The sequence below is a fragment of the Podarcis liolepis genome, assembly GCF_965112155.1.
Source record: "Podarcis liolepis genome assembly, chromosome: 1".
Classification (NCBI taxonomy): Eukaryota; Metazoa; Chordata; class Lepidosauria; order Squamata; family Lacertidae; genus Podarcis; species Podarcis liolepis.
In genome coordinates, this window is record NC_139554.1 from 116,206,861 (window position 1) to 116,224,453 (window position 17,593).

The 17,593-nt window shown below is 44.8% G+C and overlaps 1 protein-coding gene and 1 long non-coding RNA gene across 4 annotated transcripts in view; one reads left to right on the plus strand and one right to left on the minus strand.

Annotated features, from left to right (window-relative positions):
- On the minus strand, nucleotides 1-8,305 carry LOC310691106. Of its 2 annotated transcripts, none has more exons than XR_014518326.1 (2): nucleotides 8,199-8,305; nucleotides 1-1,314 (listed from the first exon to the last, which is right to left on the minus strand). It is a non-coding gene; the product is annotated as an uncharacterized lncRNA (long non-coding RNA). The 2 variants fall into 2 exon arrangements; XR_014518327.1 differs by lacking the exon at nucleotides 8,199-8,305 and adding an exon at nucleotides 7,262-7,736.
- The window catches only part of SP3 (Sp3 transcription factor), a gene marked incomplete at its 5' end in the record, with an annotated part of 25,595 nt that continues 14,808 nt past the window's right edge, over nucleotides 6,807-17,593 (plus strand). Inside the window, 3 exons of one of the 2 annotated variants that reach the window (XM_083468348.1) lie at nucleotides 6,807-7,253; nucleotides 7,756-7,922; nucleotides 8,161-8,265. In XM_083468348.1, coding sequence (XP_083324474.1) covers nucleotides 7,247-7,253; nucleotides 7,756-7,922; nucleotides 8,161-8,265 — 279 coding nt within the window. Of the gene's footprint in view, nucleotides 7,254-7,745; nucleotides 7,923-8,160; nucleotides 8,266-17,593 lie in introns of those variants that run through there. The other variant, XM_083468347.1, reaches the window with a different exon arrangement.

Genomic DNA, 17,593 nt, shown 5'->3' on the forward strand with positions numbered 1-17,593 from the left:
AAGTATAAAAATATAATTTTATTGAGTAGAATGTATCATCAGTAGTATCAATACAAAGTGGTAAGGATCTCCAACATGTGCACTGAAACAGCTTTCAGCTTGTACTTGTTTTGAACAAAAGGAAAAGGCGTTTTTGAAGGTTGTTTTAGTACCTTAAATGGGTGGAGAGTATATTGGGCCAAGATGACTCACCCCAAAACTTGAGGAAAATTTTGCTAGGTGAAAAATATGTTTTACTTTGCTATTTCTGATCTCTCAATATAGGGGTATCTGAGTCAACTAATCAGTTTCTGTCAAGGTAATAACATTCTTACCAGACCTCTAAAATAGTGTTTTAAACTTGAGCCTGAAATGATATTTGCTTCCCAGTAATGATGGAAAACACCAGTGATGTCCATGTTATAATCTGTTTGGATCATCACAGTCATTTCAAAAGCCTTTAACAGCAGTATTTCTGAGCTATGTTATATGTTTGCATAGGCCCTTGGGTTCTTTTGAATTATTTTGTGCTTCAATGTGTGTTTGTCACATCAACCCAGCTTCAGTAAATGGAATAGCATGCAAACACATGGCAACCCTGTTGAATAACTGTTTATCACTGTCCACTTGTTGCTTGTTTGGAAACACCTCCCTTATTGTGGCTAATTTTGTTCCATAAATAAAGCCTGTAAGAAACCTGAGAGTATTTTAGAAAGTCCTCTAATATTATTGGGTCTTTCAACCAAATGCACCATAATGAATATGCTTGAAAAACATTTGTGGAACCTCTGGAATTGCTGTCATCTGGAGTTAATCACTTGGTGATATATAGACAATACTGCCATGACTTGGGGTTCCTTGCACCTTAAATACACATACATTTTTATTACGAAGGGCATCACATCTGGTTCTTGATACAGAGTCAGTGGTGATGGACTACGACAATTTTGTTGCATCGCTCAGCACACGGCACTACCATTTTGTCTTCTTTTTTGTTCCTACGTACAGCTTGCCGCAGCTTCCTTCTAGATGCAAAGGTAGCCTTGCGTATTTTGTGAAAATACATTACCTTCCGGACTACTATCCCAATCCACGTTCTCATACAAATTCCGTATTTATACAGTGCGCTCCAGTGCTTGACTCTTCATTCATTTTATTCCACCAGTCTATGTGAAAGGCACTTCTGGTATCCTTACACTCTTCATCAACTAATATACACAGGCCATGCATCAAGTCTTCCCGTCTCCTCTTTCTGGCTGAGCCCCTGGAACTACTTTCAGTACAGGGGTTGGCATTGTTTGGCTGCTGGGAGATTTGCGTACATTACACATGCCACTGTAAAAAAAAAAGTAAAAAAGTAAAAAATTACAAATGTTTCAAATAAAATATATTCACAATAACCCATAAAAGCTTTTTTAAAAAATATGTTGGGGGATCTAACAGTGCCAACTTATGTTTAATGTCAAACAATATGGGTTCCTTTATCACAATTACTTCTACTTAAGGTATCAAAAACACCTTACTGGGCCTTTGATAAGGGAAAATGTGGTAATGTCTGCTATCTTACATTTTCCACTTAGCTAATTTTCCTTATTATTTTTTTCGGGGCAAAGGGAGTTTCAGCATGGCTGATGAATTTTCCACTCTAAGGACTAGGTTTCAGACCTTTGTCCCATTTAACTGGTGGCATGGCTTTACTATTCAGCTTTCATTGTCACCTAACATACAGTGGTGCCCCGCAAGATGAATGCCTCGCAAGACGGAAAACCCACTAGACGAAAGGGTTTTCCGTTTTGGAGGTGCTTCGCAAAACGAATTTCCTATGGGCTTGCTTCGCAAGACAACAATGTCTTGCGAGTTCCTGCTGGTTTCCCCCCCCTTTTCTAAGCCGCTAAGCCGCTTATCAGCTGATCTGATCAGCAGATAAGCCGCTACAAGCCGCTAATAGCGCTAATCCGTCAATGGGCTTGCTTCGCAAGACGAAAAAACCGCTAGATGAAGAGAATCACAGAACGGATTCTTTTCGTCTTGCGAGGCACCACTGTACTACCAAACCATTCCTATCTTAAAAAAATCAAATTCTTTTGTTATTCTGCCACAATTGACATAAACATACAATCGTTATATAGATTTACAAATACTACCAAAGCAGTTATTTTTATTTCATTTATTAAATCTGTATACCCGCCTTCATCTCAGGATGGTTCACAACATAAAAATACGAAATACATAAGAAAAGCAAGAACATTAAAGACACAAACCAATGAACGCCCCTCCCCAAACACATTCAGAAGGGCATTGGGTATTAATCAGCCAGGCTGAAGAGGAACGTTATAGCCTGGTACCTAAATGTGTATCATAAAGGCACTAGCAGAATTTCCCTGGGGAGAACCTTCTATAAATGGGGAGCCACCAACTTGGATGGCTTTAAAAGAGGATTAGACAAATTCATGGAGGATAAAGCTCATCATTGGCTAGTAGTCACAATAGCTGTGTTCCACTTCTGAATACTCATTGCCTTTAGTCACAAGTGGGCAGAGTGCTGCTGTGTTCATGCCCTGCTTGCATGCTTTCCACATGCCTCTGGTTTGCCACTGTGAAAACAGGATGCTGGACTAAGTGAGCCACGGGCCTGATGGAGCAGGCTCTTTTCATGTAAACCACAACGGAACTTTACTATAGGGATGGCTGTAAAAATACATATGAAACAGATACCATGAATTGCCAGTGACATCTATCACTGTACTGAAAGCTGCTCTCAAAGCTCAAGTGTTTTAATGGCTCCATATTATTCTATACCACAGCACAGGCTAGGCCTAGGGTTCAGTTGGTTAAATAAAAATTGAACTCCGCTTTCATGTCATTGTTGGACCTTTTCTCTGATCTGGAGTTTAATTTGTTCTTTGGTGTTTGTTTGATATCTGCAAATGACTGTGGTTCTCAACATTATACATGTATAGAGTGTGTATCACTATAAGCAACCTTTGAAAACTGTTGCTCCTGTGTTGAAAGAGTATGCATGCACCAGACATGCAGAGTCTCAACCCCATTTGAAATGCCCTACTCATCAAATCCTGAAAATGTATTCAAAACACAAGTTTGACAGCTTCATCTATGTGGTGGGTAACACAATACCACTGCACAGTAGCGTAGACAGATTTGCAGTCAGACAGGCACTATACTAAAAACTTTAACAGGATAGATGAAAGGCAATAAAAAAAAATTAAAGCCATTTTCCATTTAATCAGATATTTTGAGCATGTGTGTGTATATATATTTGAATATGTCTCTTTGTACGTATTATGTTTTCTGGGGGACACATAATATAATGTAATAATATATAATATAATAATATATAATATTTCTTAAGGAAATCAGCCCTGAGTGCTCACTGGAAAGACAGATCCTGAAGCTGAGGCTCCAATATTTTGGCCACCTCATGAGAAGAGAAGACTCCCCGGAAAAAACCCTGATGTTGGGAAAGATTGAGGGCACAAGGAGAAGGGGACGACAGAGGACGAGATGGTTGGACAGTGTTCTTGAAGCTACTAACATGAGTTTGACCAAACTGTGGGAGGCAGTGGAAGACAGGAGTGCCTGGCGTGCTCTGGTCCATGGGGTCACAAAGAGTTGGACATGACTAAACAACACCCCCCCACACACACAGTGTTACATACTGCTCTGGATATGTAACTTTCGGGTTGCGAACGTGGCAAACCTGGAAGTGTATACTTCCGGGTTTCACCGCGCGCGCATGTGCAGAAGCGCTCATCATGCCGCGTGTGTGCGCAGAAGCGGCGCCTCCAGTTACAGACTTTTCAGGTTAAGTACGGACCACCAGAACAAATTTAATTCGTATCCAGAGGGTCCAATGTGTGTGTGTGTGTGTGTGTGTGTGTATATATTGTGTCCCCTAGAAAACATAATACAAAGAGACACATTCAAATCTACTCTCACTCTTCATTAAAACTGAGTCCATGACCTTTTATCAAACTTGAAGTTTTATCTAAAAGAACAAACTGGGGCAAACATGACACTGTTTGCTTATTTATTTATATATTCCAGGGACAATATTTTTCTTGGCAGTTTCAAAGATTGTAAAAACATCCATTAACCGTTACTGTTTGTGAACATGCTATCTGAAGGACCATCTTCTCCCACACCACCTTTCCCACATATTAAGAACTATCAATGGAAGCCCTCTTCCGTCTCCTGAAAATACATCTGGTTGGGATAAGAGAAAAGGCCTTTCTCGCTACTGCGGCCTGAACTGATCCCTCCCAAGGCCGGCCTTGCTTCTTCCCTAATGGCAGTTCGCCATATTACCAAGACAACCCTTTTTAGGAAAGATTTTCAGTGTTTTGAATTGGTTGCAAGCTTTTGATTTCTGTATTCCCTCTACTGAGAGTAGTTACTACATCTAACCTCTGAAGCTGTGTGTGTCCACGGTTCCCTTTCACTGATGAACTGGGGTTCAGTGAACAGTGCCCAACAGCTACTTTCACATTAGCTGCCCAAAATGTCTCATAAATCAGTATTAATTTTCATGTTTACATTATTATTAAGTCAGGATAATGGGTTAATGCAACATGTTCAGGGGTACAAAAAACCTCACATTATTCATTTACATGGTTTCCTGTTGGCTTGAGGCAGAAAGTGTCTAGGCCACAGATCACTGCAGCCAATGAGTCGCTAGGAGCACTAAGGGGGGGAGGGGGAGGCTGAGCTGATAGGCATGGTGGAGGTAGTTGTGGTGATGGTGCTGTCAAGCCAGATCTCCCTCTTCTGCTGCAAGCCTCCTTTCAGCTTTCTTGCGCCCACAACCAAAATAAGGGGGAAACTCGCTTGTGCTTTAAAATAAAAATATGCAATATTTTAAATATGGATGAATTCATGACTATTCCCTTGCCTTAACTGAAAGTAATCCAAAACTGAAACAGAAAAATGATTCTGCTTTGATCAGTTTTATAACTGCACACCATCTGATAACATGAACACCATCCATTCTTGGCCAGCCACAAATAGACATAGAAAAGGAGGAAGTCTCATGTATATTGGTCTATTGTACCTGCACTTAGAACTTAATGACCAAATCCTGGCAATTTCTACGTCTGATGAACAGACTGTATTTCATAACATATAGAATCCAACTTATTCCCATCATGTGCTGTGTCAGTTATTATGCTCACTAAATGCTTTTCACTAAGATGTCAAAAAGTCCTGAACTAACCACAGATTGTATGCTGAAGTCCCTCACCCCAAAGTAAAATAGCTGCTGGAATCCTGTGAGTACACTTACTAGAAAGTAAGCACCACTTAACAGTATCAGTTAATTCTTAGCAAACATGGACAGTATCAGAACGCATGTCTTCAAGAGTTCAACACTGTCTTCAAGCCAACCTCAAACTCAACAAGGGATCTACACAAAAATATATAAAACAATCCCTATGCTATTTATAGTTGAAGTGCATTTTGGTGTGACACATATCAATAACAAAAATCCAAAACACATCTAAAAAAATCATCCATGTAATTTTGACAAATTTATACAGATCCTAATTCAAGAAATGCTTGAGGATTAGCACCCGATCAATTAGAATTAAATCAATGGAATTTTCGCCATTGATCTCAGTGGGAGATGGAATTGCTTTCTTCAGGAACAATTCAGAGCCATTATAATCACAGTTGCAGGTCGGTAGCTGTGTTGGTCTGCCGTAGTCAAAATAAAAACAAAGGTATCTAAAGAAGTGTGCATGCACACAAAAGCTCATACCAATAACAAACTTAGTTGGTCTCTAAGGTGCTACTGGAAGGAATTTCACTATAATCACAGCAGTTTTGCCACTGAGAAATGTGGATTTACTGCTTTTGTGCTTTAAGCAGTATTTTTTTTTATGTTGCTCTATGAACTCACAGTAAGCAATGTAAAAGCTGATTATTTAAAACCATGGAGAGAGAAATTAGAGATGCTCAACTGTTTATCATTTTAAAACTCTAAGTGTTTTACTAAGCTCATCATTCGCCAAGACGAAGCCCCATTCATATTCAAAACTCTCTTAACCAGAGACTAAATACTGGAAATCAATGTCCTTTTAGCTCGTGGGAACTAAGGCCTGAAATATTTTTTTAAAAAGAAACCCGCTTCTGGAAAAAAGTTAACAGATGACATTAACACGTAAGCACAAGGCCCGGGTCTGGCACTTCAGGGCCTTCAAAACATTCGCAAGCGGGCCTGATTGGCCCGCAGTGCGCCGACATTTTAACTGGAGAATTTTTGTTTTTTAATTTTTTTTAGGAGGGGGTGGTTTTGTTTTCGGTCCATAAGCGCAGCCTCCAACTTTCCCTCCTCCTCCCTAGAGCCACTGTCACAAAACGCTGAGTGGCAGCCGGAACGAGGGAGAATTCAAACCCTGCCGAGTCTCCCACGGAAATCGAGCAGGGCCCGAGGAGAGAACCGCTCTGAGGGGAGCAGGCCTCAAGCGCTTTATAAAGCGAAGCTCTGTCATGAGGGAAAAGGCCAACAGCCCTGACGCGGCTGCCTCAGGGCCTCCCTTTCAACTGCCGGTTTAGGCGGCCGCCGCGGCCTGGCTCTCCCCCCCCCCCTCAGCCCGAGCCCACCCGAGCAAGGCCTCGCTCATTGTCTCTCACACAAACCCTGGCAAACAGGAAGCCACCTCGGCAAGGGAGGGGGAGGAGGGGAGCGGGGGCCGCTCCCGCAAGCGGGCTGAGCGACAAGAGGCGAGGGCCAGTGAGAGCGCGGGCCGCGCGGCGTCGCAGCCAATGAGCTGCATGGAACGCCGCGAGAGCAAAGTGGAGGGGGGGAGGCGGGAGTTCCGGGCCAGCTCTCAGGGCGGGCGGGCGCGCGCGCGCAAGGCGGCGGTAGTAGTGGTGGTGCTGGCGGTGTCGGCCGGGCCCCCTCTTCCCTTTTGCTCCAAGCTCCACCTTTCGGCTTCCTCGCACCGTCAATCAAAACAAGTGGGGGGGGGGGACCCCGGAGTGGGAGCCAGGCCGCCGCCTCCTCCTCCTCCACCACCACCACCAGCAGAACCACCTCCTCCGCCGCCGCCGCTTCAACCCCGCGCGCACAATAAGCATGTCCCCGGCGGTGGCGACAGCAGCAGCAGCAGCGGCGGCTGCCTAGCCGTAGCAGCGGCAGCGGCCGCCAGCGGGGCCTGCGCGCCAGAGACCAGCGGGGTTCAAGCCAGCGCTTTTCCTTCCTTCCTCCCTTCCCTCCTCGCCTGCCAAGTCGCTCGCTCGTCCTCCCGCCATGACCGGTACGTACGGGGCCTTGTTGTTGGGGAGCCGCCGCCGCCGCCTCGGTTGCTGCTCGCCCGCCGCCGCCGCGCGTGTCTGCCTGCGAGTGTGGCTGGAGCGGCACTGGCTGAGCAGGAGGAGCAGAGCCAGGGGGAGGAGGGAGAAAAGAGGGGCAGGGGCAGCAGGGACGGCGGCAGCGGCGCGGAGGGAGGGAGGGAGGGAGGAGGAGGAGGAGGGAACAGAGGGAGGGGAGCGGAGGGAAAGCAGGGCGGGCTCGCCTTGCGCGGGAGGGAGCGAGCCAGCGAGCGAGCAAGCGCCGGGGTGATGGGGAAGGGAGGGGGAGAGCGCGCCCGCCAGTGACTCTCCTCCCCTCCCCCCTCCGACCGATTCTCTCCGCCTCCCCCCCCCCACTGCCCAACTTCTCCTTCCAACCCCCCCCCGCACCACCAAACAACCCGGCCTATCTTTTTTTTCCCTAACCCCCCCTTCTCCAACTACTCCCCCCCCCGGTTATGCGCGCAGCTCCGGAGAAGCCCGTGAAACAAGAGGAAATGGCTGCCTTGGACGTGGACAGCAGCGGCGGCGGCAGCAACAGCGGCGGCGGCCCCCACGGCGAATATCTGCAGCACGGGAACGGCGGCTCTGCATCGGCTTCGGCCGACGCCTCGGACGAGTCGGGCACCCCGCAGGTGAGAGGCGGGAGGGCGGGTGAAGCAGCAGGCTTCGGGCCCGGAGCCCTTCTTTCCCCCCTCCTCCCCACCCCCACCCCCGGCGGTGACACGTCGCGAGCGCGGGGTTTCGGTGGCTGCGGCGGCGCCGCTGCTGCTGCGCGGGCGGAGGGAAGGGGACCGACGGAGACGCGCCCCGCGCTAACCGACCTCTCCCGCCGCCTGTCTCCCTCTCTCTCCCCCCCTCACCCCACCCCAGGACACCCAGCCGTCGCCGCTGGCGCTCTTGGCGGCTACCTGCAGCAAGATCGGGCCGCCGTCGCCGGAGGACGACGACGACGACGCTTCTCCGCCTGCCGGAGCGGTAAGTGCCCGCCCCGCCGCGCTCGCACGGCCTGCCGGAGAAGGGGGGGGGGAGAGAGAGAGGCAGAGACGCCGCAGACCGACCGCCCGCCCGGGGGGAGGGACGCGGAGAGACACCGCAGAGCACTGCCCGCCCGCCCGGGGGAGGGACGATCGCAAGGCCGACCTGCCGGGGAGAGGGGGTCCCCGAGCTCCCCTGTCTCTCCGGGAGGAGCCGGGCGGGCGGGCTCCCTGGGGTGGGTGGGGGGAGAGAGGAGGAGGAGGAGGAGGCGGCACCGGGACATCCCCTCGAGCCTCTGAATGCCGCGGCGCCTCTCGTTGCATCTTCAAACGGGGCTTGACGGGGCGGCGGCGCAGGTTTGGGGTGGGGGGGAAGGCAGGCAGAGAGGCGGGAAGCTTTGGTTTCTCCCGCTCACCCCTCCTCCTCCTCCCCACCCCAAGGCAAAGGGAGGTCTATCTGGGCTTTCCACCCCACCCCCCTTCCTGCTCCTGAATGTCAGCTGTCACCCCAGAACCCCGCAGCAGCACAAAATGTAGGCTGGGTTGAAGGAGAGGAGGAAGCGAGAAGACACTTTAAGGGCAAAATGGCTGGTTGGAGGGAAGGGGGGGAAAGGAGAAAAGAAAAGGCAGCCTGTACTCCCTAGCGGAAGCGAGCTATTTTGAACGCTGTTTCTGGGCGCAGTTAACAGTACACTGCAGATCAGTGTTTTTGTGTGTGTGTGTGTGTGTGTGTGTGTGTGTGTGTGAAAAAGGGAAGTTTTGACACTCAAACCACCACCACTTTGCTTTCTTTCCTTGTGTGTTATCTGCCCGGTAAATACTAGTTTTTAGAGGTGCCTGCTAGGAATAGGATGTGACGGAAAACAACATGTCAGTGCTTTGCTGTTAAAAAGGAGCAGGTTTGAAGGTGTGTGGGGGTTAATTGAAATGCAAGTTTTAAGCGGTGGGATGATTTGGCATTTTACGTTAACCTTTCAGATTTGATTCCATGGGTTTGCCAGAAATGGATACTCTCTTTAATTTCGAACGCGTCTGTACATGGGTGATATAGGGAATTGTATGTTCGATGCCGAATGAAAATCTTCATCTTTTCTGTGGCTTCCTGGTTGTTCTCTAGATAGTGTTTATGGTGTGAATAGGAAATGAGTATTGCGGCGGAGCGGAATAGAGTGATTAGGTAGCTGTATGTGGATAGCATGGGAGAACCTTCATTAGCTTCAGTGACTGTTTGAATTCAGTCCTTTGCATACATGTGCATAAGTCCCTTTGAATTCAGCAGGACTATTGAGTAAACATTCACAGTCATACACTGTTCCAGTGTCATCTTAGATAACTTGAACCAGGTTATTTGGCATCTGATGGTCCCTTCTTAATTTTAATGTATGCTTCTGTGGCCCCTTTGAGTGCTTATGAGCTCTGTCAATTTCAGTGGCATTTAAAAGCCATGTGGGTGGATTAAGGAATGTAGCCTCACACAGCAGAACGAAAAGTATTTATTATCTTCATTGCACACCAGGAAGCTAAGATGTAGTTGAAGCTAATCACTTGTCCACAGCCTCAGTGAGTTAGTGTCAGAGCCTGGAATAGAGCCAAATTTTAACTTGCTCATCTGTGTCCTTCCAAATGTGTGACGCAAAGGAAAAATAATGCAGCAGTGTAGTCTCTGGTTCTCAGAGAGCCTGAAGCAAGGTTTTCACATTCTCCATCCTACAATAAATTTATTAAAACAGGATCTAAAATGGCACTCAGGTAACGTTAAAACACTTATTTTGATAATGGTTTAGCCTTATAAATGGGATGAGCTTTTGAAAGGTAATTGGGAATTGGCTACAGGAAATGTGGGCAGGCAAGAAGCAGGCATGTGAGACAGAGACAGAAAAAAAGAGTGAAAAAGAGCACAAATGAAAAAGACCTTTCCACAAAATGTTATGGTTCCCTGCAAATATTTGTATGTTTGGTTAAATGGTTTAAATCAGTGGTGGGCGTCCTTTTTATGTTGACAGCCACATTCCCTTGGTGGTAATTGGGTTGGTACCTTTTCTTGACTGTATGTCATGGCCAAAGCCAAAAATGGGTAAGGAATACCTCTTTTTACTCAATAGCTCCTCTCTGAATGGTAGTTTGGCACCAATAGGAGCTTTTTTCTTAGCCTAATTTCCATCTGGGGGTAGGCAGGGCCAAAGAGGAGAGGCCTTGGATCCAGACTAGAATTATGGTTCCTACCCCTTTTTCTAACCATTTCTCTCAGTGTGCCTTTCTCCAACTATAGCTAATCCAGGATGTAGCTGATCACACATGGCGTTCTCTTGTGCTTTTCATAATACTAGTAATTCTGAGACCTCTGATGGTATTTCTACATATCAAATATATAAATAATGGCAGTAGATGAAAATAGTTGGCGAAGAGAAGCATTGGCATGAATTTTCCTGAAAGGAATCTTCTAGAGTAGATACTTCCTTAATGGCATTTAATGGAATGCTTCTTAACGAAATGAATCATTGCAAGTGAAAGTGCTAACTAAATAGCAACAAAACGATCTCATCTTTGTGTCTCATCTCTGGTATCAATGAATTCTCCTGTGAATGGGAAGGGAAATTGCAAACACATTCTTACACACTCAGATAAGAAAGCAAGCCATCTACCACAAATCTCTCATCCACAATGAGATGTTGCTAAAAGCAATTGTCAGCATTTATAATAATTGGAAAAAGGAACTGGGTTCCCCCTAAGCCTTTTAAGATTAAGATTTAAATTATGTCCAACTTCTTATCCAACTTTCCAATGCAGCGAGGATCAAGTCACAATATTTGCATTCCCCAATTCAGTTTACTTTAGACCTCACCCTAGTAACTTGCAAAGTTGATTTCTGGATTAGACTACTATAGTCTAGCCATACTTCAGATATTTAACAGGAAGTTAAATTATGAGACTTGTCTTCCGGAATTTAGAATTTTGCCACAGATATAATGCTAATATTTCCTTCCCTGACTTACTGGGCCATTTAATTAGGACTAATTTTGTAGAGTGTGCTTTACACTAAAGTCTAGTTCAGGTATCACAGCAGGTCAGCCATTGTGAACAGAATTTGTGATCACTTCTGATTCCTAGTTAACACATCACAATAGTTGAAAACAAGTTATGATTTAATGTGAAAGGGAAATGTGTTGGTGCCTGCTACTCAAAAGTTCCCATGGTATTTCTCTCCTGGTGCTGAATATTCACCACAGACAAAACAAGCCAAGTCTGATTTGTTGCATCATCTGAAATTTCTTTTATGGTTTGTTTTCCTAGAACCAAGGACAAACCTTGTTTGTTTCTAGTGGTTTAGATGGCATGTCAGCCCAAGACTCTGGCTTATCTCTGGCATGGCATCAGGAATGAGAGAGTATTGCTATTAACTGCACTTTGTTTTAAGCGGTGGTTTAATGTGGCATGCGAACAAGGCCAGTTGCTGTATCTGAATTGGTCAAACAATAGCAAATTGGAAGTTTGTGTTGAATATAGCAAGCCCAAATTATTGCCCCATTCTAAACATTATCTCCACGTAGGTCTCTCTGCCAGTTCTGCAAAAGAGTACAACCTTTTTGAACTTCCAGGATCTCTACTGATTCCCCTGGAATTGCATCACTACCATCCTTCCGAATACTGAACTTTGTGGCCCTGCATCTAAATATTTGGCAGCAATTCACACGCATAGTGGGGGTTTCCGCATGCTTAGGGGTTTCCTTGGCTATTCACAACAATGCAAGGTTGTAAATAACCCCCCCCCCAAAACATGGTTGGCCATGCTGAGGGTCGTAACTGGGAGAGCAGGAGCTATCTGAGTCTGGAACAACATATAGCATCTCAGAAGTGGATAGGGATAACGGCTGGGGAGTCGTAAATGTTCCTTCTGTGCTACATGGAGACATAGCATTGAGTAAGGAAGAAATGAGTCTTTCTCCAGCAACCAACTCACCTCCCGTGTTAAGAGGCTGGGGCTGACAGCCATCCTTGTTCCTGAGCAGTACATAACACAGCAAGAGGAGCTTTCAGAAGGTGCGCAAATAACAGAACTGATCACCAAACAGCACTGTTAGGTGTTCCTGACTGTAGTTCTACTTTTTTAAAAAAACAAATGGTGAACTTAGTGGTCCCATTCCTATCAGATTGGCAGTGAAATGGCAACATCCACAAACAGTGTTCTGGCTTGTGCATATTTGCAGGACTTTCCAGATCTGCTGAACCAAATGGTTTTGTACATTTAAAGGAGGGATGGAAACAAAACAGCCAGATAACCAGGGCTAAAATTGTGCTGTGGGTGTCAGCTGAATTGGGGTAGGGGTGATAGGAAGGAGGGGACAGAACTGGCCTGTTTGAGCTACTAACATATAATAGTGTAACAACAACAACAAATATATATATATATATCCAGTAGCACCTTAGAGACCAACTAAGTTTGTTCTCGGTATCTGAAGAATACTGCATGCACATGAAAGCTTATACCGAGAACAAACTTAGTTGGTCTCTAAGGTGCTGTTGGACAATTTTTTTAATTTTTTAAAAATATATTTTGACTGCGTCAGACCAACAGGCTGCCTACCTGTATCTAGAACAAATAAATAATAATAAATGTATGGGCCGTGCATCTGACTGGGTTACCCAAGCCACTCTTGGCAGCTTTCAACAAATTAAAACACAGTAAGACATCAAACATAAAAATAAAAATAAAAAATAACTGGAGGAGGCAGTTGGGGACAGGGAACATGTTCCTCATGGCATGTATTTGCCATGCAGCATAGTTTCCCGCTCACCTAACCCTGAGCTTCAGCAGTCAGTTCAATAGAAAAATTGCATTGTACTGTGGTGGTAAACTGCAGGGCTAGATGAAAGCTGAAAGGGGATTTCCAAATTCTTCATCTTGGCCCCACCTTATTCCTTCTAAGAGAAGACTGGGTGCCCCAGGGCACCAAGTAGGGTTCAGAAGAAGGATCCATAAAGAGACAAGGTAAGAGTTTCTACATGCTCTGGGGGGACTTCCCAAAAGAAAAATGGTGAGGTGTGAATCTTGCAGCTTCACTTCCCCCGTCTCCTAGGATGCAATAAGCTAAAAGGATTATCTTGTGTCAGGGTGGGTGGGTTAACTAACAAGGGGGAAAGCTCTGCAGCTTGAAGTATCTGGAATGAGGGAGAAAAAAGCTCATGTGGCGAAGGGAGGGCACTTTTTGCTCGTCTTTCAAGACTTGATGAACATTGTGCTTCCAGCTCACTTGGCCCTGAGTGTCAGTAACAATGCTGTATGAGGTTTTGCACGAGAGTATTCCTGCTGCCCTGGAGCCTAGCAGTCTTGTGCTATTGTACAATCGGGAGCAGGGGATTTCCCAATAATTGATTCTCGAAATGCCTTGCAGGATCCCAAATTATAGAAGATTTAATACGGATCTTATATTGATACAGAACTGCTTCACTGTGTAATAAATGCCAACTTTTACATAGGTGCATAGCCTTTCTTGAAACCCGCGATAAGCTTTTTGCTGTAATTGCGTAGGCTGCCCTCCTGTTTGTTTGAATAGATAATGTTCCACTGAAAATGTAAGCAAAAGCTTGAGCGATGGTAGCAATAATAACATCAGCGAAGTTTTAGAAATCAATATTATGTTTCTGAAACTGAATAATCTTCAGAAGTAGGACTTGTTGATGTTAGGGGGAAAGACAATATTTTTATGAACTGGAAATATTATCAGTGTACTGGTGTAGCATTTGTATACCATAACTATAAGAGAAACTAATGTGTTTATATAAATAGCTCCCTGTGCTTGTGATTTGAAGAACACTTAACCGGGAAGTTAAGTTCTGTTTAACTTGGTGGGATTTACTTCTAATTAAATATATTCAGTCTTGAGGTTAAATCTAATGATGTTTACAGCGCACTGTAATAATGCAATACTTTGTACACGTCCCAATTATATAGTGGCAATATGTAGGCATTTTGTAGGCATTTTAATTACGTATTGTCATAAGGAGCTGTAGGTAACTTAAATCTGACTGCTGGTATCTCTGGTAGACTTAAGAATCAGAAATCTGAGTACAGGCAACAACCTATTTACACGTGATCATGCGCGTACAGCACTGAACCTGGAATTGACCTGAAAATATCACTAAAACGTCCCTAAAGGGACAGAAAGGAACACATTATGCAGGCCCTGCTGATGCTTGCTGGGGTCCGGAACGTAACCCCTGTGCAAAATGAGGGTTGCTTGTAGTGTAAACATAACCCCAAGTAGGTACTGTGTAAATGTAGTGAGTGCTTTTCATCTCATGTAAGACCAATGGTTGAATTAATCCTTGAAAAAAATGGGGGGGGGACTCTTATGAGTTTTTAAATATTCTTAATACAGCTGAAATTCTTGAATTTGGTTTGAAAATAGTTATTCATGCCTTGGTGGTTAGTCTGAAATAGATAAAAGTTGTTTAACACCATAGAACCAATTTGTTTAGAAGCTGTTTAAACTATAAAACATCCGGAAATAAGTTTTCAAAACTTAATTTCCAAAAAGAATGGCTTCTCACTTTTCTTTTTGAAGTTATTTTTTCTTATCGCTCCACCACTTAAAAAGATGCACAAACAAAGTCCAGTTGCACTCCAAATTAACTGAGCTTAACATAAATTACTTTTACTGGCCTGGTTCAGATGTTTGCCTGAACATGCTATGGTGACTCCCAGATTCACACACGCCTCTGTCTTCCTTCACATGAGAAGAGGAGAAGAATGAAAGCTTTCAGATTCACCTTTGACCACAGCAGGTTCCGATCTTTGAGGACTAGTGAGTTGAGAGAAAACCAGGATGTCAAGGTGTGGATTCATCCTAGTTTGTTTAACTGTAGTTGGAACGAAGGACAATTCCTTGCGTTCAGAAGTGGCAGCAAAATGCTTTGCTTTAAGATACCTGTCCCTGACTGACTGGTTCTTTTCCGTTATTTTATACTTTGACTTTTGGAAAACAATTCATCAGAACGTTGAGATTGGTAAGAGCAGGCATAGGCAAACTCGGCCCTCCAGATGTTTTGAGACTACAATTCCCATCATCCCTGACCACTGGTCCTGTTAGCTAGGGATGATGGGAGTTGTAGTCCCAAAACATCTGGAGGGCCGAGTTTGCATATGCCTGGGTAAGAGGCATGCGACCAGATCCTTCGTGACAGGAAGTCCTTGGGACTTGTATCTCACCTGTGTGAGAACTGATTCGTTGTTTATTCATCTGCTGAAAAATATTGAGACATTTCATACTTTTAAGATACAGTGGGTTGGTAGCCATATCCGATGTTTGATGTAGCATTAAAGACACTTGAGAAGATCCAAGGAGTCTTGGAAGATGTGTGACTAGCTGGAGTGTTCTGATATCACAGCACTCTACAGCTTTGCTTTATTCTGCTTAGCTATGATGAAACCATTGCGTTATGGCTGCTGCTCAGCGCAAGGAAGTGCCATTCTGCTCCTTGGAGCACAGGGTGTCCCTGGGATGTCTTGTAAGGAGAGAGAGAGAGAGAGAGAGCAGATTCCCTGTTCAAGCACATGTCCCTTTCTTGACTTTTGTTGTCGGTGCATGAAGTATAAAAAAAAGGACAACCTAATAATGTGCAGGAAGGGGCCCTTATAAAGGAGAGGCCCGCCTTCTGACTGGGGGCTGAGAAAGAGAAGCATACTGAATTTAAAGAAATAAGTATGTGGCAGATGGCTAAGACCAGAAATGGTTTGTTATTATTTCCAGTCTTGTCCATTGCCAAACCTTTTCGGAAAATGATTTGAAATGGATCATTTGTAATGTGAACTTTAATAGTTCATTACAGTGGAGACTTGGGCCTTTGAAAATTTAGCGTCGTCTGTTTTCTACGACATCCTTTTAAACAATTCTATCTCACCTACTTCTCCAGTAAAAACAGAATGAAACCCAACCTCCCTTCCTTATTCACTGAAATTAATATTAACAATGTGCAAACTAATTTAAGGAATCTTAACAGCACAAAAATAACTGAGCCATCAAAAAGTTCACAATTAACCAGAGGCCTTTAAAAAATGTCAGGTCTTCATTCTCCTTTTGGAACAGTGCCACAATAGGGTCCGATGGGCCTCACTCTGCAAGGGTCTAGGGTAGGTGCCGCAACCGAAAAAAACACCCTGTCCTTCGAAGCACTTCGGTGGTTGAGCTGCAGCAGCTGCTGCTGCTTCTGAATCTGTTCTTGGAGTACTTAGCATTCTAATGAATACAGCAGCTATTTATTAGGATGCTGTAGCAATGTAACTAAGCTTTAGATCTATTGTGCTAAACTTGTTTGTTTTTTCCTTCGCTATTACTTTGCCTAAGCTTTTTTTGATTTTGCAATCAAACAGTTTGATTGTATTATCTCAAACCTCCTTAACTTTTAAAGCGCGTATTGGGAAGACAAGAAAAGCGGCTAAGATGATTTAAGACATCTGATCAGCTAGGATCCAAGTCAGGACAACATTCCACAATGCCGCGGGGATACTTGGAAAAGTGTTATGTTGTAGTCTCAGTGCTGGTGTTTAAGTATCTTTCAAGCCGAAATGATAGCACGTGGTAAATGCTTTCTGTCTGTCATGAATTAATTTAGTACTCCTTTTCCATAATCTCCAAAATGAATTATTACCACCTTCTAGTGCTGATCAGCACATGTTCTCCATGAAACATTGGGCAGAGCAATCCTGGTGAGTGGTGTGGTTCGGTGTCTGACAGAAAAACTGCCACTTCCTAAGCCTTGCTGGGCTTGGGCCAGCCAGGGCACAGAAGGCGCCGCATTTTGCTTTCTAAAAACAGAACTACATTTCATCCAGAAATGTATATAGTAAATTGTAAACGTATACAGTCGTACCTCGGAAGTCGAACGCCTTGGCTCCCGAATGCCGCAAACCCGGAAGTAAGTGTTCCGGTTTGCGAACTTTCTTTGGAACCTGAATGTCCGACGCGGGTTCTGATTGGCTGCAGGAGCTTCCTTGGTTTCCGAACATTTGGAAGTCGAACGGATTCCATTCGACTTCCAAGGTCCGACTGTATAGTAAATGGTATATAGGTTTTCTTCTCTAATCAACCTCTTGGAAATGGGCAGGCCTGTGAATCTATAGTGTCCCTGACATGAATCTTCCCCAGCTCCCTAACTGCAGTCACAGTACAGCTGGCAGAGGAACAATGGCAGCTGAGCTTTCTGCCACTGCGACAAGGAGGCCCTCGTGGAGAAGGAAATCCATGGGATGTAACGGCCCCATAGCCACTCTGCCACAGCGGATAGAATTGCTCCCGTAAAGCATCTAGGAATTAGCAGGCGTTAACAATGTG